Here is a 19,396-nt window from a genome sequence, read left to right as displayed (position 1 = left end):
TATTTCAAATCAAATTTCAATTCAAGAATAGATTCCGACCTGATGAGCTGGATTTACAGACATAAAAGGGCTGACAAAACAAAACCAGATAACACAGCGTGGGTTGGTCATTTCAAGGTTATTTCCCTTGTGTAGCTAAAACAGGGGGACTTCCTTATTGTGGTTATTTGGGTTGACTAACAACTCCTGTTTTATTGAAAAGAAAACTGGCCCACTTCATTGTTCAATTTGATTACGTGACATGTAGCACGCATAACTCTATTCTGTCTGGTTCTAACAGTGGATGTTTATAACTACTGCTAAATAAATTTTGTAGGAAGATACAGTTCTGCAATAGCCTCCTGTCCTAGGCCAGCACAGTCCATAACCAAACCATTACTCCACAGTAATGTTCCTGCAAGCACCGTGTTCATTCAGTACAAATGAAAATGAGAATTTTCATTTTCCAGTATATGCTTTTGGTTCCCTTCTCAAAAACTAGCAGGCTGTAGATTCAAAATTCTTATAAATTCTCCATTCTGCTACACTGGTTTAGGTGTCTGATTCACGCCAACAGTATGGTGGTTCTACAGTACTTACGGTTCCCTCACACAGTAACAAGCCATGGCAGGGCCCCGCCACACAGGTTCACGATATGACACCTCTGGACAGGCTTACCCATCCAACTGAAGCTCCTCCTAGCCTTCAGGTAAATACTTGCTTTTCCCTATGGCTCATCTAGGGTTACTGTGTTTTATCTGCCCTCACTTGATTTTCTTGCCTCAAATGTACACCAACACTTGGGTGGTGGTAGATTCTAGATTTAAAGAGAAGGGAAAGGGTTAGATTGAAGCAACCGTAAGTACTGTAGAACCACCATACTGTTGGCGTGAATCAGACACCTAAACCAGTGTAGCAGAATGGAGAATTTATAAGAATTTTGAATCTACAGCCTGCTAGTTTTTGAGAAGGGAACCAAAAGCATATACTAGAAAATGAAAATTCTCTTTAATAAAATGTCCTGGACTGTTACAGGGAAAAATATGTCCAAACGGAAAAGAAAGTAATTCAAAAATTACATTCCAGCATACATAACAATGAACACAAGATAATACTGACTCCAATTTAAGAGCTAAAACCATAAAAATTCTAGTAGAAAATATATGAGAAGTGCTTTATAACTTTTAAGGGAAGTACTTCACGACATTTGTCTAGACAAAGATTTCTTATATTTGACCCCAAAATTACAGGAAAAAACATGATAAATGGGTGATGAATGGGTTTGTGTCTTTACTCCTTAGCTGGGTGATTTATTTTTTTGTGCCTCAGTTTCCACATCTGTAAAGGGAAGGGAACAATAAGTCCCGCCTGGTGTGGCTGCTGTCAGGCTTAAATGAGATCATTTGGAGGACTAGCTGTGCTTGAACCACGGTGACTAGAGGCTGATGTTTCTGTTCTGTTTTTTGACAAGGTCTCGGGCAGCCCAGGTTGGCCTCAGTTTGCTGGGTAGTCAAGGAGGACTTGGAACTGTTGAGCCTTCACCTCTCCAGTGCGGGGGTTGGGTATGTACTACCTATGTGTACCGTGCTAAGGGTAGAAGCCAGGGCTTCGTACGTGGTAGACAATTACTTTATATCCCTAACCTGGCTGCTACTCTTCATTACTTTGGGGGTGGGTGGGTTCCCTTTCTGCTTTCTTAACATGAGGGCCTATGGCCTTTACCCCAGTTCTTAGGCTATTTTGGTGTGTGAACTTGACATGGAAACATATTTAACTTAGGAGCATGTCTGGGACCTCTACCGCTTGCTGTGTGAAGGCTTATCTGCCTTGTGGGAACTGTCCAGCTGCTCATGGGTGCATAAACCTGAAGGTGAATGAGGGTCAGGTCTGTCTTGCAGCTGTGCAGGAGAACAAAACTGACATGCTGTAGACCACTGGTGTGGGATTTGGGGGAACCTGAACCCCAACTGTTCAAGTTACAATGAGACAGTACAACCATTACATCTGCTTTAAGTACTGCATTTCAGATTGGTTCACTGCTCAACATGTTAATGGGGCTGGAGACTGTGGTGAGGTACTGAGGCGGGCAGTGAGTTTGTCTTCAAGGCTCTTGTGCCTGGGTGTTTCTAGTCTGCAAGTGGGCGGTACTTTAAAGAAGAAATTCTCTTAACAGATGTTTCCCTTTACTTTCTACTCTTCCAGGGCATTCCCATCTGTTGTACATAAGAGAATACCCCCCTGCTAGGAAGGTTTACTGCTATGTTTTGGGAGGTGGTGTGGGTTGGGGGGAGTGGTCATGCTAGAAATAGAAACCAAAGTCTTACCCACGCTAAGAAAGCATTCTGTCTTTGAGCACAACTGGATCTTTATTGTTTTTATTTTGAGACAGAACCTCACTAAGTCACTCAGGCTGGACTTGAACTCGGTCCTCAGCTCAGTTCTTGAACTCATGCCCTTTCCATCCCAGTGTATCTGTGTGCACCTGTACACTGCTTGGCGCCTACAGATTCTCACAGACACGTAGTGCAAAGCTGCAGGCTCTTCTGCCTCTGTCAAGCATGCTTTCATCTTCCCGGGCTTGTGGGAACATCCGCCTGTCATCCCAACCTTGTGTGAAAATACACACAACAGGTTGAAGGACAGAGTTCACACAGCTCCTGTTCTCATCACTCACTGTTTGCTTGAACTGGAGTCCAAATGATAAGACTGGAGTATAAAAAGGCCCTGGTGGGTCCCAGGGGAGACAGCTCTTCCTCCTTTGACCACATAAGCCACCTTGGAATCTGCTCCTCCACCAGCTAAAAAGCTGAGGTAAGACAGACAGTCCTGAGTTCCTGGGAGACTTTGCTCGTGGATCCAGGCTGAGTATGTTTGATGTCCTTGACCTTGTTGTAGATGCTGGTGCTCTGGACAATCCCACTTTTCCTCCTGGGAGCAGCCCTAGGTAAGTGACACCACAACCCTGTATGAAGTAATGGTGTGTTCCCACACTCTCAGCAGGGCCTGGAGAATCTTCATCCCAGACAGCTTGCAGGAGCCCATACTTTCCTAGGCTCCTGGGAAAGGTGGCGGAACTCACAGCCTGGGAGCATGAGCTGGGTAATTGAGGGGGGGAATAGCCCCCTATGCCTCGGCAAGTGGACTTTCAGTTGGTTAATGTGGACTTCACAGGGGGTGCTCTGCAAATATGTTAGAAGACTTTGGAAGGGGATTTTTGGATGTTTCAGATTTTTTTCTTTTATTGAAAATAGATTTCTTTTCATACGATATGTTCTGATTACACTTTCCCCTCCCCCTACTCCTCCCAGGACACCCCCATCTCCCCTCCCATTTGGATCTACACCCTTTATGTCTCTTGTTAGAAAACAAACAGGCATGTAAGGAATAACAATAATAAAATAAAAAACGAACAAATAAGAATACAACAAATTTATCCAACAAGAAAAAGAGACAAATGAAAAGTACAAAACCTACACACAGGCGCAGAGACACACATGTTCACACAGGTAAGAACCCGTAGAAACCCCACTGGATACCACAACAGATCTGCAAAACAAGTTCATCGTGAGACAAAGAACCTCCAAAGATGCTGTTGAGTTCATTTTGTGTTGACTATCTACTGCTGGGCTCAGGACCTGCCCTAAAGAGTGGTTTCTTTCCCCAGTGAGACTCCTTTGGAGGAAACCAGATTTTCATTTGCAAGTGGCTATCAATTTGAAATAGCTTCTGGGTTAGGGTGCCTTACACAACCGTCCTCAGAGAAGCTTCCTCCTGCAGTAGCTGGGAACAAATACAGAGACTCACAGCCAGACAATCTGCACAGTCAGAGACCTTGGAACACTCAGCCCTAAAAGGGATGTCTCCATCAACCCCTCGCCTCAGGGCTCAGGGAATTCTGCTGAAGAGGAGGCAAGTGCTTGGGAGCTCAGCCACAACAACTTCTCCTTGAGCCTATCTGTTCTCTCCTCAGGAAAAGAGGTTTGCTATAACGACCTTGGGTGCTTTTCTGACACTGAACCCTGGGCAGGCACAGCCATCAGGCCCCTAAAACTTCTCCCTTGGAGCCCTGAGAAGATCAACACCCGCTTCCTGCTCTTCACCAATGAGAACCCAAATGCTTTCCAGGTGAGAGTTTTCATGAACTCTGGTGGAAGGAGGGCATTTCCTTATCTTTGTACCTACTACCCACGCCCTGCCCCACCTTCTGGATGAGTGAATGGTTCACAGCTGCAGGATCCTCCTGCTATCTCCGTGGCTCTGGTCTGGGCACAGGGCTTACTATGCAACAAGCCCATAGAAATGGTAACCCTGTAAATCCCATCCCAGACCCAGAAGAGGCAAGGATTCGGTAGTAGAGGTCAGGATGGGTGTCCTAAAGTGCTGACTTTTGTGCTCAGCCTGCAGAGGCCAATACACTGGCCAGGCAAGGATGGAGAGGAGGAGAGACAGGCTTGAGGGACAGGTCGGCAAAAAGCTGAAACCCTTTCTGTTTGTCATAGATTCTCCAGCCCTCTGACCCATCAACCATTGAGGCCTCCAATTTTCAAGTGGCCAGGAAGACTCGGTTCGTCATCCATGGCTTCATAGACAAAGGAGAAGAGAACTGGGTGGTAGACATGTGCAAGGTAGGGACCGTCTCCTACCCATGCAGCCCTGACCACCGAGCTGTCTCCCTTTACACAGCCACAATACATACTCTTGAAAGCAAGAAATCTCCACAGTAGCTCAGACGCTTCTCTTTACGAAGCCCCAATTCCTCTCCCTGTTTCTAACCCACATCTGCAGCCAAAAGCAGGGATTTGTTATGGAAACTCACCTCTCCCTCACTGTTGTGCTTCCTGTTCAGCCATGGTCCAGGAATGCCTGCTCTTGATTTTTAGCAGCAGTATTTGTATTTCTGCAAATGAGTGATTGTGGAGTTTTGTTTGTCCAAATCTTCCCCACATTCCTAAGAGTCAGAGGCATGTGGCTGGGACCATTTATTTAAGACACAGGAACTAAGATCATCGGGATGGCTTCTTTTTTCTTTTATTTGTTTATTTTTTAAAAAGTTTTGTTTTTCATTTTACAAACCAATCCCAGTTCCTCCTCCTTCCCCTCCACCCGCCCCCCACCTCCTCCACCCCACCTCTATCACTCCCCAGAGAGGGTAAGGTCTCCCTTGGGGAGTCAACAAAGTCTGGCAAACTAAGTTGGAGCAGGACCAAGCCGCTCCCCTCTGTGTTGAGGCTGAGCAAGGTATCCCACCCTAGCGAATGTGTTCCAAAAAGCCATTTCATGCACCTGAGATAAGTTCTGGTCCCACTGCCGTGGGCTCCCCAAACAGATCTAGCCACATAACTGTCACTCACATTCAGAGGGCCTAGTTTGGTCCCATGCGGGTTCTCCAGCTGACAGGCCAGAGTCCATGAGCTCCCTGTCTCTGTGGTTTTCCCCATCATGATCTTGACCTCACTTGCTCCTGTGATCTCTCCTCCCTCTCTTCCACTGAAGTCTAGGATTTCAGCAATAAGACTGCTTCTTAAGAGGCCCCATAGAGAGTGGTACAATAGAAGAGCACATCTGGTGGTGAAGACCACCACAGAAGGACACAGACCTACACACACATGCACATGAGATACAGTCACAGAGACACAGATGCACACGTGGCTGTACATGCACAGTCACACATGTATACATGTATACACACATGTAAAAGATACCATACTCCTTTCTCATTATGTATACAGATTCCATCTATCTGTCTAAGAAATTATGCAACCACCTGCCTTCCACACACACACACACACACACACACACACACACACATATATATTATATATATGTATATATATATATATATATATATATATATATATATATCTCAAGTAAAAATATTGCTAAGAAAAATTACAATTTGTCACTCTGCACCTTCCTGTCCCTTCCTTAATAAGCACTTTTTTTTTCAAATCAGAGTTTCTCTGTGTAGTCCTGGCTATCCTGGAATTAGCTCTGTAGGCCAGGTTGGCCTTGAACTCACAGAGATCCACCTGCCTCTGCCTTTCGAGTCCTGGGATTAAAGGTGTGCGCCACCACCGCCCAGCTCTTAATAAGCATCTTGTTAATTCAGTTTTTAGCACCAAAATTTCTAGGCTCTGCAGGGATTTCTCAGGGTTGCTTTGACAATAAAAGTCCCAAGGAACACAACTGCCAGAAACAGATGCCATGTGTGTTAGTTAGCACTGTCACGAAAAGGTCAGAAGAAGACCTCAGCTGTGGGTGTCAGGCTGACCACATGCACAGCCTGGCTGAGCACTGGGGACATTTCTCCTTCCTAACTCCTCAATCTCTCTCACATCCATGCTCTTCTGTTTTTCATATACCTGCCGTGTGCCCTCCAGGAAATTCTGTGCCATCTTGACTGGAAGATGACACCTCTCTCCCTCTTTAGCTCAAGAAATGCCCAGAGGTCTGGCATGTCACCTAAAGGACCTCTCACAAGCAGAACCAAAGAGTCACATAGACAGTAGTCACCAGACACTGTGCTGTCTTTTCTTGTCAGACCGGATTCCTTTAATGGTGTAACTGATCCACTTTGTCAGATGTGGTTGAAGAAATCAAAGGGACTGGCTTTTCCTTCATCTTTAGGATGTGGGTCTTCTCTGCTGCCAGTATTTACCCTTGTGGACTGCAGGATCCCCTGGACAGGATCCGGTCCATCTCAGCACTCCAGCTAGAAGAAGGGATGAGTAACTTCTGATCCCTGCCTAGAAGGGTTTCCCCATGCCCTATGGCAACACTATGTCTTCCCAACCCTAGAACATGTTCCAAGTGGAGGAGGTGAACTGCATCTGTGTGGACTGGAAGGGAGGCTCTCAGACCACCTATACGCAGGCTGCCAACAACGTGCGAGTAGTGGGTGCCCAGCTGGCTCACATGCTTGACATCCTTGCGGTGAGTGGGCCAGAGGGAGGTGGGGTCCAAAGGTGAGTTTAGGAGTTACAAAGAGGAGACACGAAGAAGTGAAGACCACCTTAGTGACACATGAGTAAAAGAGAGACTTACTGGCTAGCACTTAGTGATGGGATTTTATTATCCTCTGATTTACAATTGAGGAAACTGAGGCACAGGGAGGCTAACTAGCTTGTCAAAACATAGAGCAGGTGAGTAGATGAGTTGTCTTTGGGGCTCAGATCATCTGGCTCCAGGAGCTGCCCACTACACAAGTGGGATTTGTGCAAAGTAAAGCCTGGCATTGTCAAGGGAAGCCAAACAGAGCCGGGGGGCAGGACGTGCAATTGACAGCTAGGGTCCCTATGACCATGGGTCCCGTTGGTGCTGGGAAATTCTCCCGCTGTAATCATTCCTGTTGTTTCTTCCTATCCTGGTCTTCGATCTTAGCAAATACTTTAAGTCTCTCATTCTGTGTGTTAATTCAGGAATTCTTTATAGTTACTTTCTGTACCAGATCAAAGTCCCGCTATATCGTGTCCTATAGATAATAGGTCTACAAAGAGCCAACTGCTTCTGCACCCCTACAGAAATCAGAACCCATGGGGTTGCACAAAAAACAGTGTAGACCCATTAATGATAGGCCTGTTGGGGGATATCACAAAACACTGTGTGTGAATACATTGGTGATCTCAGGTTTCTAGAGAAGATGGTCAATAGCGAGCAAAGAGACAAAGGCGATCAATGAAGCCCTAGGCCTTCCCTACATATAGGGAAGACTTGCAGTGACCACAGAGTATGATCTGTTAGAGCAGTGGTTCTCCACCTGTGGGTCATGTCCTCTTTGGCAGACAAATGACCTTTCACAGGGGTCACAAGACCATCAGAAAACACAGATATTTTACATTATGATTCATAACAGTAGCAAAATTATAGTTATGAAGTAGCAACAAAAAGAATTTTATGGATGGGGGGTCACCACAACGAGGAACTGTATTCAAAGGTCACAGCATTAGGAAATTTGGGAACCACTGTGCTAGAGGGTTCTGGAGACGAGGGAGTGGGTATGCAGGGTTATGAAGGCACATGGGGATAGTTAATCCATCTTGTATGTGAGGGTGGGGTGCCATTTGGGAAGTCTCCCCTAAAAGAGGCATCTGGATTGCTGAAGACAGGATCTTTAGATGGTAGCTGAGCAAGAAGATAGGAAGATGGGCTACAGTGTGGTGTAAAACAGGCCCAGGGGTGAAGGAGCAGGACACTATTTGAGGTCACAGTGAGTTTTAGCTAGAGAAGAGTCTAGGAAGGACCACCATGAGGCGGGAAAGTCCTGAGGTCCCTGTCAGGAACTGGAGCTCAATCCTAAGGCCCCAGAAAGCAGGGAAAGTTCCCAAAAGGGGAGTCACGCTAACCAGGGCACAAGCACGTCCTGCAAATGTGATCTTTCCTCTCTAGACAAACTACAGCTACTCACCTTCCAAAGTCCACCTCATTGGCCACAGCCTAGGAGCTCATGTGGCAGGGGAAGCAGGAAGTCGGACTCCAGGCCTAGGCAGGATTACTGGTAAGGCCCCAGGTCATGAATGGTCATAAGCCTGTAGCCCAGCTTAGAGCTGTCTGAATCCCTTGGCTGTGGCAGGGCTGGGTACAGCCCAGACAGGAGATCTCAGGACACTTCTAAGCAACACATGGGCCATCACTGTTGGCAAGGAAGATGGTGGCTGTGTGTCTCTGTGATGCTTCTGCTATGGCCCTAGCTGCTACTCTCTAGGTGCAATTTTTCCCTTGATGTGCGTCATGCAGCAACTTTGAACACCAGGAAAATGCAGAGTATAGCTAGTCTGGACAGAAGCAAGTATGCTTGAACAGGGACTGCACTACCCATTACTTCCTTCTTCTCTTTGAAGGCGGGGCAGAGTGGAACCTGGAAATTGCTTCCCACACTTTCTGCTGGTAAAAGGATCCCAGCTACTGTAACTACCAAAAACACCCTTTAACTGGCACCATCAAAATGGCCTTCAAACACAGCAAAGTCTTTACATTATAACAAGGGCAATAGAATATATCTACACAAGGATATTAATCCCATTATTAAAGGAAGCATCAGCTAAGTGCCTGATTACCCTAAGTACTGCAAAAATTACTTTGTGTTCCTCATCTAATCCTCAGAACTGAAGAAGCTCCTTCAGGGAAGCAAATAGGTTGCCCAAGAATGCACAGGTTATATGATTCCATGCCAGTCCCTGTGCCTCACATTGAATATTAAATTACTTAATCAACAACTATATAAATTGATGAAGTTATTACCTTCAATTTATACAATAGGGAAACTGAGATACAAAAGTCTTGAATGACTTTCTCAAAGTCATACACAACTTGCCCCAAAAGTAGCTTAGTAGAACCAGCAACACTTATAGGCCCAGGACTCTGTTTTCTTCACTAAGATAAAAGGAAAGAAAATGAGAATATGAAATACGAAAGATACATGGAAGAATCTGATGTAGGAAAAAATCCTTGCTCAAACAAAATCTGAGTTCTTTTCTCATGTGCTCCCCTCTTCTGCTGCCAAGCCCCCTTTAAAGGAGTAGCACTGGGACTCCATGCCCTACTACAAGTGTGGTGCTGTTCAATTGCATGTTGCCCAGCCTGTACAACCACACATTTTGGTCCTTACATTGTTGGTCATCTCTTTTAGGATTGGATCCCGTAGAAGCAAATTTTGAAGGCACTCCTGCAGAGGTCCGGCTTGACCCCTCGGATGCCAACTTTGTGGACGTGATTCACACTGATGCAGCTCCCTTGATCCCATTCTTGGGTGAGCCCCATGGTGCTCCAGTCTCTAGCTGTGGACAGGAGTGACAGTATTTTAACCCTGGGAGTGCTGTTCAGCCCAAACCCTGTCTTGTTTTTGTTACAAATATTTTAGGTTTTGGAACAAATCAAATGATGGGTCATTTTGACTTCTTCCCCAACGGAGGACAGAACATGCCCGGGTGCAAGAAGAATGCCCTGTCACAGATTGTGGACCTAGATGGCATCTGGTCAGGTAAGGCCATGAGGGCCAGTCCGGGAGGATGGTGCTTCTTTGGAGTACTCAGCACTTGCCATGACAGATCTCCCCCCCACTACCGTGTGTGTGTGTGTGTGTGTGTGTGTGTGTGTGTGTGTGTGTGTGTGTGTGTGTAGGGGTTGCATGTGTGTGAGGAGACTAGTGGAAAACTAGTTTGTGTGTCATTTCTTAGATACTATGCACCTTTTTAAATGACACAAGGTCCCCCATTGGCCTAGAGAAGCATTTCCACCATGCCAGCACTATTAAAAGCATGCACTGCCAGATTTAGCTCTTTTTCACTTGGGTTCTTGGCATCAAACTCAAGTCCTCATACTTTCAAGGTAAGCATTTTACTGACTGAGCATCTCCCAGCCCCGTAACAAATCTTAGTAATAAAAGTTTACTTCCTTTTAAAAATACATGATTTTCTTTTCTGCATATTATTTCTGAAAAAAAAAATAACTGCAAAGCTCTCAGATCTCCTGATTCTGTACTTCCTTAAAACATTGTCATGGATGTACTGCACTGCACAGGCCCCAAGGAACCACAAAGCTTTGGTCTAACACTCTAATGCCAACTGTCACCGCATAGAGAGGGGAAGTGACAAGAGTGACATCACGGCTGTCCCAAGAGAACTTTCCTGCAGACGTTCCCTGTGAATCGACATTACGGCTCCGTCCTAGGCAGCTTCAGTGCAGTAACTAGAGTAGAGGTACCCCATGGGCATGCATGGAAGAGCTGTCTTCACAATGCAAGTCATTGCTCACTATGTTGAGCAGGAATGAGGGGCAATCACATGAGGAAGGCTAGAATGGGGACTGTCCACTTGTCACTGGTGAGCATACCTGAGGATAAAGGGCATCCTTCAGTTAACAGCTCCAATACTGCCTAAGGAGATCAAGAATTCAGCAGCCACACTAGTCAACTGGCAGCATTCGAGTTAAAAACCGTTAGTGGTATGAAGGAATCTTATGAGTGTCATTTTTACTCAATTCAGTCAGAATGTCTTAGATGTCCTTGAGGCAAACATTAAGGATACTTGTTTGGACTTTGACAGCTTCATCAGCAATGGACAAGAAAGTTCAGGCCAAGTCTAGATGGTTTGCTGGGATACTTGTCAAGTGGTTTGAGGAAGGACATGAAAGAACACTGTGGGAGTGAGAGGGGATAAGGACACTCAGCTGAAGCCACTGAAATCCACTTTTACCTTCATTTGCACACGAGCACTGTGACAGTGACCTTGTGCTTATGGTGCCACACGTGGAAGATTATGGCACACCTAGCTGTGTCATTCCTGGACACAGAGGCTAGAGGGACAGTGTTGAGCACCAGATGAGCTGTTCCATTACAACGCTCCCCTTGACAGCTGTAATCTTGTGAATCCATCTGTGGATACTTTTACAGAGGGGATACTATGACACCTGCCTCCTAGGAAAGGGGAGGGTTTAGTGGACAACACCAGTGAAGTAACCGGAACACTATTCCCAACACCGAAGCCTCGTTTGTTTATTGTCATTGTTGTGAATGAATCATGAACTTAAGTTCTGTGGTACAGTCCCACTCTGGAGCTGTTGCACTGGAGAAAAAGAGGCAGAGATGTGGTCACAGCTTGCCTCCAGTTGCCTGAACTGACCTCCTGCCTGTTTCCTCAGGAACCCGGGACTTTGTGGCTTGTAACCACCTGAGAAGCTACAAGTACTACTCGGAGAGCATTCTCAACCCTGATGGGTTCGCTGCATACCCTTGCACTTCCTACAGAGATTTTGAGTCTGTAAGCTATTAATCTGCCATGAGTGATGGGCACCACACACTGAGGACCTGCTATGTGGGGATCTGCCATTCCTTCTTGATGCATGCTCTACCTTGTCCCTCAGAATGCATACTCCTGTGGAGGCGGGGAAAAGCACCAACAACTCTTAGCAGGAAGTAGCAAACACACACACACACACACACACATATACACACACACACACACACACACAGAAAGAGAGAGAGCACAAATGAGCAATGTAGGAGAGGAAAATTCTAGAAGATCAGAGAACAGATCCACATTGGCATGAGCTTGAGCGATAACTATTGGTAAGCTCTACAATCAATAAGGAGAGCTGACACCACTAGCAGCCTGGGAAACACAACTGATGGAAGCTGGGCCCAAGACGGCAGTGCTGTTTAAAGGTCCCTGGTCACTCTAAAACGCTGTACATCATGGCTAGAAGTTCTGCTGAGATGAAGGGGACTTGGAGACGATGGGCTCCATCTCTCTTCCCTTTGCAAATGAGTGAGTAGGGCTGCAGGGACATGGAGCATCAGCTGTCTCCAGCTCTCCGCGCCATGGCCCCCTGCTCTTTTCACTAGGACAAGTGCTTCCCCTGCCCAGATCAAGGCTGCCCACAGATGGGTCACTATGCTGATAAGTTTGCTGGCAGGACAAGCGAGGAGCCACAGAAGTTCTTCTTGAACACAGGAGATGCCAAGAACTTTGCACGTAAGTTGACTACTTGCCCAGAAAGTATCATGCCTGTTAGGAGGGAAAGCTTGCCTCTAACCTGAAAGAACTCTGAACACCTTTGATTACCTTGGAGAAAGACATATTTGCCCTGGGCATCCCATGCATGATTCCACTGAGGCAAAGAGAGCATCTGAATTGCTTCCACTTTATTTCCATTCTGTGAAATGACTGGAAGAGAAAGGGTGACTTGTGGGGTTGAGGCAATTTGCATAGCTTTGGGGACAACTAGCTAGATTTCTACCCCTCTCCAGTTCATTATACCCTTCCTTTTTAGGACTGTGTGTGTGTGTGTGTGTGTGTGTGTGTGTGTGTGTGTGTGTGTGTGTGTGTCTGCCTGTCTGTTTATCTGTCTATCAATCTCTGCCTCCCTCTCTCTCTGCCTCCTTCTCTCTCTACCTCTCTCTCTGCCCCTCTCTATGCCTCTCTCTCTCCATCTCTCCCCATCTGTCTCTATCATCCCTGTCTCTCTCTGTCTCTGTCTCTGTCTCTGTCTCTGTCTCTGTCTCTCTCTCTCTCTCTCTCTCTCTCTCTCTCTCACACACACACACACACACACACACACACCCCTCTGTATTCATTCATTCATCAGACACACTTGGTAATGGCTCTTTGCCAGGTGGGTCTCCATAAGGGGCCCAGTTCCAGTCTTGTCCTTCTTTATCCATGTGCCCCTGGTGCCTCTCTGATATAGAGTGGCCAGTACAGAGAGGGATGATTTCTTTCATAATCCCACTGAATGCACTCAAATGCCGGGTCCAGATTAGGCATGTTTGGGCCATTTGTGACAATTTACTTAGTGAGTTCCATGAGATGGAAAACAGAAGCTACGCATTTATGAGACTACATAAAAACAATATGTCATGTATAGTTTCCAAAAGTCAGGTGTATTGAGGTATAATTTACATACAGCAAAACTCATCATTTTTAATACATACTTCTGGTTTGACAAACCAGTAGATGGGTAGCCAGCTTTCATGGAGACTCAGGGCCTTCCTATCACTGTAAATACACTTACCTATCATTTTTTGCCAGAAGGCTGATTAATCAACCCCCACTAATGCGGCAATACTTGGAAGACTTGCCTATATTTTAACTACAACAAAGGAATCATTTATTCCCCCATCAACACTTATTTATGGATCACAAATATGGGTTGCTAGATACAGGGCTGAAAGGATGATCAAGACAATGCTTTGAAATGTACAAGTCCTTGTCAGCTTTGGGTCTGGTGGGCTGCTGCTGGGAGTAAAGGATGGGGAGCTTAACCCTGAGAAGAGAAAGGGAAGGGGCAGCGTCTCTGGGAGTGTGAGAGGTGAGTGGGAACTTAGACAGGGCTCTGTATGTGCTTATGTACATACGTATAGATGACTGGGTAAATTTGTGTGTTTATATGTGTGTGTGCATTGGATGCACATATGTGTATATATGGATGTACTGTGTATATATATTTATGTGTTTGCATGCACTATGCCTCTGTGTGTGTATGTGTGTTTGTACATGCACACACGCCCTGGGACAGCACCCTAGGTATGTGTTTATATGACAACTACCTGAGCACCAGGGGTCCCAGGGATGCAGAGATGGGACAGACCCAGGCTGGAGGTGCTCCGCACTGCTAAGTTGTCCTCCCATGGGTGGCCTGGAGCCCCGGCTCTCTTCTTGCCATAGCACACAGCACCAGCACTCTGGAGCAGAGGGCTCGCTCAGCCCTGTTGGATCCAGAAGCCATTGATTTCACGTGGCAATTTAAAACCCACAACAAGGCTAGTGAACTTGAGGGAGTAAACATTTAATTTTATTTATCATGAATTTAACTGCAAGCAGGTCCAGAGGGGCCACCACTGGGTGCTCATTTAAGGTGTGGATTAGCAAGTATGGTTTCTTATACTCTGTGCTCCCATGTAAGGGTGCGGGTGGTAATCTGGGCTAAACTATTTTCTGTATCAATGAGGTGACCTCTCCCTTGCTTTGCCTAGGTTGGAGATACCGGGTTTCCCTGACACTGTCTGGAAGAACAGTCACTGGGCAGGTCAGAGTGGCTCTGTTTGGAAGCGAGGGCAATACTCAACAGTATGATATCTTCAGGTAATCCCTGTGGTGTGCACAGCACTAAACGTTTATGTCTTTAGACATCCATGGGTTTGAAGCTACTTTATGTACAGAAAATAATTTTATACTTCTAATAATTTTTAATTTAAACCTAATCATTTCTTTCCCTCTTGATATATTATACTTTAAAAATCATTTATTGTTCCAGATAACACATGTTAAGCTAAGATGACAACTTGCAATATAGATGATTCTTCTAGAAAAAAAAAACTAAAATAATTTGAGAGAGTTTTATCATTTTCTATAAAAAAAAGATGAATTAATTTGAGTTTGAAAAGCAATCTGAAACAGTAGATTGAGGTTGCCAGCTTATTGCCAATATTCCTTTCTTCCATCTTTGATTTGAGGATGCATTTGGAAGAAGACTCATTATTATAAGCTAGCTAAGAGTGGGGGGTCCCGGTCCTCTGTGGTCATCACAATGTGCTTCCATAAACCCGAACATTTCTCCTTCTTTTTTTCAAGGGGCATTTTGATGCCAGGTGCTACGCATTCCAGTGAGTTTGATGCCAAGCTTGATGTGGGAACAATTGAGAAAGTCAAGTTTCTTTGGAATAATCACGTAGTAAACCCAAGCTTCCCCAAAGTGGGTGCGGCCAAGATCACTGTGCAAAAGGGGGAGGAGCGGACCGTGTGAGTGTCTTCCTTTGCTGAGTTGTCTGGGGTGTTCGCAGAGAACGTCTCTAGGGGAACCCCCTCCCCTGGGACAGATAAGAAAAGAGAAATCATTTGACAGAGGACAGAGAAAGCACAGAAGGGGCAGGACTTGCCGAATCCCACCCCACCCACAGCTTCCTCTTTCCCGGCCTGAGTAGACACAGGGCCTTCAGAAGAAAAGAGGGCAGCTGGAATGGAGAAGAGATGATAACCTGGGGAGGCAGAACAGAGCTCCACCCCAAGTCAGCCTGCAGAACTTTGGAGGCTTTGTGGGAAGTGTTGGCTACTGGTGTTCTTAGGGATTAAAGGGGCCAGCAAACTCAAGACCCTTGGAAATATCACTTCCTCAGGTGGGGAAGAAAGGTTGGCAGAGTGGCCTGTGGGTGACGCATGGGTCACCAACTCGGGTGGACTTCTGAAGTCTCCCCTAGTCCCATAAGGTGGGAAAGCAGAGCCATCAGACTGGTCAGGTGACCAGCGGGACTAGGCATACTCTCAGGGGGACTACAGCACAGAGGAGGCCCAGGCTGACCAGTGGAGAGCCTTCCCTCCAGCCTCCACTGTAAGATGTTGTCTCTAGAGTCAGTTCCTAAGGTCTGTTAATTATACAGGCCTGGATCCTGCAAATGTGTGGCTAATGGCACATTAGAATGTCACTGAAATCCCGGAGGTTTCTGAAGAAAGATGTACACTTTCTGGAAATCAAACAGATCTAGTTGAAGCAAACTCCTGAGGCCCTAAGGCCTGAGCCCATCTATGTTGATAAGCCCTCCAGTGGTCGAGCACAGCAACTTTGCCTACTCACTCTCTGTGTGGAAAAATCTCTCTTAAAGTTTTTATACATTTATTTATTGGGATATGTGTGGACATGCCATGGTGCACACAAACTCAGAGGCCAGCTTGCCAGAGCCATGTGAGTTCTGGGGAACAAACTCAGGCAGGCAGGGTGGGCTGCACCTGCTGAGCCATCTCAGACCTAAGAATCTCTCAAACAATCTGACACCAAGGGGTTAAATATAAGAAAGTCAAAACCCACTCTAAATGCCACAAACTAGCTTGGGGAATAAAAAATTCAACTAGTAAATTATTCAGACATTCTACTGTTAGGAGAATTGCCAGGAACACTTGTGACTAAATAACACCAATAATAATTATAAAGTTAAAGAGCAATCAATATTGTGACTCAACCTCTTCCGGTTTCCTTTCCCATGAAATCTGATGTAGTCATCTCAGTGGGATTCCAAGTGCTACCTAGGACCTGCTGACTGGACTTTCTTCCAGTGACATGAGACCAAAAGAAAAACAGAGCCCTTCCCGCCTTTCCTACCCCATTCCACTCAGTACCCACGGAAAATGTGACTTTGACAAAGAGTCCGTGGGGACCTGTTCTGGAAAACAGCAGGGCAAGCAAAGGCAGACCTGCATCAAGCCAGTTACACTTTAGCTGTCGAGAAAAACAAGACTTTGGGTGCACATGGCAGACAGATCACATGACCCAGGAGGCACAGAGTGCTGGGGAGCCTCGGGGGAGGAAGGAAGAGCAGGGGTGGCGTGAACTGCTGAGGGGCCTGCAAAAGGAAGCCAGACCGCGGAGACTTGAATGCCGGAACTCCAGGTTAAAACTTCCAGGAAAGACACATTCACGAGAGGAAGTTGGGGAAGGCTGACAAAGACAAGTAGCTGGAACAGGGTTGCTTACAGGAGCATGGAGAAAGGGTGATTCAGAGATGCATGGGCACCTGGCCGGTGGCTACACTGGTCAAACCAAACCAAACCAAACCAAAACAGCTGGGACATGATGTTAGCGCTCACTCAGTGTCAGGTGGAAGGCCTCAGAGAAATCCCTGGTTCCTCCATAACCACAGAGACAGTCACTTGTGTCTGCATTAGCTTCATGTTGGAGACCTTTTTCCACTTATTATCATAAGATGTCGCATAACTATCAATAACATGAGAGGGAACCCTCCTCTTCAAATTAAGATACCACCAAGCAATAGGGAGTATCATAGCTGGAAGGTGGGAGAGACATGGGGACCTGAGGAGAAAGCAGCCTGGGTGATACTACAACAGAAAACATGGACTGCAGCGGCACAAGGCAGACTTGTACTTGCATCTCAGACCTTTATCTTACACAGAACCTTCTGTGCCTCTGTTTCCTCTCCTGTGAGGCGGGGCTGATCATAGGACCTCCTCACCTATGGGTAGTGTAGTTTACATACCTGAACCGTTTGGTGTGTTTGCCTCCAACTGAGAATTCAGTCTATTGTAGATACCACAGCATTCAGCTGAGTACTGAGAAAAGCGTTAGTGACTGTCTGTACTTCAGTCTACTGTGGCCACCAGTATCTGTTAAAATGAGAAAAGGGACGGTGCTTCCTTAGGAGGCCATCGTCTGTGTATGACAGGACTAGTGACAGTGTCACCTCAGAGCAACAGCAGGCCTGCCCTGGGCTGGGTGGGCTTCTCACTGGAAACTTAGAGGGTGGCAGCCATAGCCCTACCACGCCTCTCCCAGGTTCTGAACTGCCTCAGCGTAAACTCTGCCTAACACTCAGGTAGCAGTAGCTTTCCTAAGGGTGACAGAGCATGCCAGTGCCAAACACTGTGTCTCCTTACAGGTACAACTTCTGTAGTAAAGACACGGTGAGAGAAGACATTCTGCTCACTCTCATGCCTTGTGACACCCCAGACGCCATGTGACCTCATCAGTACCAATAAAATCCTCTGCTGCACATAACCACACAGCGTCTGTCTCGGATGTCAGCTGCCACCCATGGGGACATTCAGCAACTGAATATTAAAAATACTGATGAGTATTTCTCTGTATGTGGGTCTCTCACCTTGGCGTCCAACAAAGCGCCACCTCACCCCACTTCCTTGGTCTCCTCCACACTCACTGTTTTCTCTTCCTCAGAGAAGGTGTAGATTCGCAGCATGAGTAAAGGGTGAATGGTCAGGAATCTGCAGAATCTTTGTCCTCACTGTGCCATCTTAGTGAGAAACTGAGGCAGAAAGCAGGGAGGTTGTATACTCACACATGCGCTAAGGCCCCCACCAGGAGTGAGGGCCAAGCTCTACTCCACTGTCAGTGTTCCTTCCCCAGCCAGCTGCTGACTGTGGAGTCATGGAAATACTTTATGATGTCCACTTCCTGGCCTTCTAGAGGTGATAAAGGGGTTTGGGGTGGGGAGAAGCCTATGGTGGCTCTTGTGGAGAATCCCAGAGACTCATGGCTGCACAGCCAGCCCCTCTAGACTACAAGTCAGACTGCCTCAGGGCCCTCCCTGCCTGCCTGCCTGCCTGCAAATACTGAAGAATCCAGGATGCATTCTAGGAGATGCACAATGCAGACTTCCTGCTAGAATTGTGATGCAGTCTTACTTCCTGCTAGAATTACTGGGGAGCTCTCAGTTGGGTATTCCTGACATAGTTGCACTCACACAGACTCAGGTACATGTGGGCACGTCCAAGGTGACCCAGTGTCATGAGGATGCTCTATCTGAAACAGCCAGATGTACCTGTGACTTTCCACAAAGCCAGAATTTGTTGACTAACAATACACGGACAAGTCATGTCAGCTTTCTTGGGTGAAGTTCACCGAGTTCCCCTGGCTTTGCTTGATAGTCACAGCCATGGCCATGGGCAATCACAAGTCCTTTCATTCTGGTCTTAATTACTAGTATTAATTCTCAGATCTTACTTTACAGTTTACACCCGATAATTGGGCCTGGTCAGAAGTTGTATGAACCATAGCACAGAACTGCTCAAAATGCAGACTTGTCAAATGCAGGTCCTGGTGTCAGGCCACTCCAAATATCACTGTAAAGTGGGCTGAGTGTCATGGGCAGGAGAAGCCTACACTAGAGCTCGAGCTGGGGACACAAGGAGCAGTCCTTCATGGTGGTCATTTTCCCTGATGGAGGCTTGTGCCAAAGAACTAGATGATGAGCCAGCCTACCTGCCACATCTCAGTCTTGGAGTGCCCCTTGCATAGTCCTGGGTCCAGAGTGACTCATAAGCTCATACGTCTAGGGTTCCTGGTATGACTTGGTATGTTCACAGCTATCTTCATTCATTGTGAGGAATGAATAATCGGTTTGTGCTTCGTGGGGTGAAACAGATGGAGGCTGTTTACTTGTATAAATAAGATGTAGATTTCA

At 46.4% G+C, this 19,396-nt stretch overlaps 1 protein-coding gene across 1 annotated transcript; it reads left to right on the top strand.

Moving 5' to 3' along the window:
* Positions 1-2,874: 2,874 nt before the first annotated feature.
* On the top strand, positions 2,875-17,936 carry LOC131895423 (inactive pancreatic lipase-related protein 1). The gene is made up of 12 exons (XM_059245815.1): positions 2,875-2,923; positions 3,950-4,104; positions 4,479-4,604; positions 6,778-6,912; positions 8,365-8,473; positions 9,605-9,724; positions 9,836-9,955; positions 11,614-11,732; positions 12,317-12,446; positions 14,447-14,555; positions 15,045-15,212; positions 17,855-17,936. The coding sequence occupies exons 1-12, from the start codon at positions 2,875-2,877 to the stop codon at positions 17,934-17,936; spliced, it is 1,422 nt and encodes a 473-aa protein (XP_059101798.1).
* Positions 17,937-19,396: the final 1,460 nt, after the last annotated feature.

This window comes from Peromyscus eremicus, chromosome 1 (assembly GCF_949786415.1).
Source record: "Peromyscus eremicus chromosome 1, PerEre_H2_v1, whole genome shotgun sequence".
Taxonomy (NCBI): domain Eukaryota; kingdom Metazoa; phylum Chordata; class Mammalia; order Rodentia; family Cricetidae; genus Peromyscus; species Peromyscus eremicus.
This window is presented reverse-complemented; position numbering and strand designations above follow the sequence as displayed.

What these genes read in the sequence shown, in the direction of transcription:
- LOC131895423 (XM_059245815.1), top strand. Translation starts at nt 2,875, where the DNA reads ATGCTGGTGCTCTGGACAATCCCACTTTTCCTCCTGGGAGCAGCCCTA. An exon ending in CCTCCTGGGAGCAGCCCTAG is followed by an intron (nt 2,924 to 3,949) that starts GTAAGTGACACC and finishes TTCTCTCCTCAG; the next exon opens with GAAAAGAGGTTTGCTATAAC. An exon ending in GGGTGGTAGACATGTGCAAG is followed by an intron (nt 4,605 to 6,777) that starts GTAGGGACCGTC and finishes TCCCAACCCTAG; the next exon opens with AACATGTTCCAAGTGGAGGA.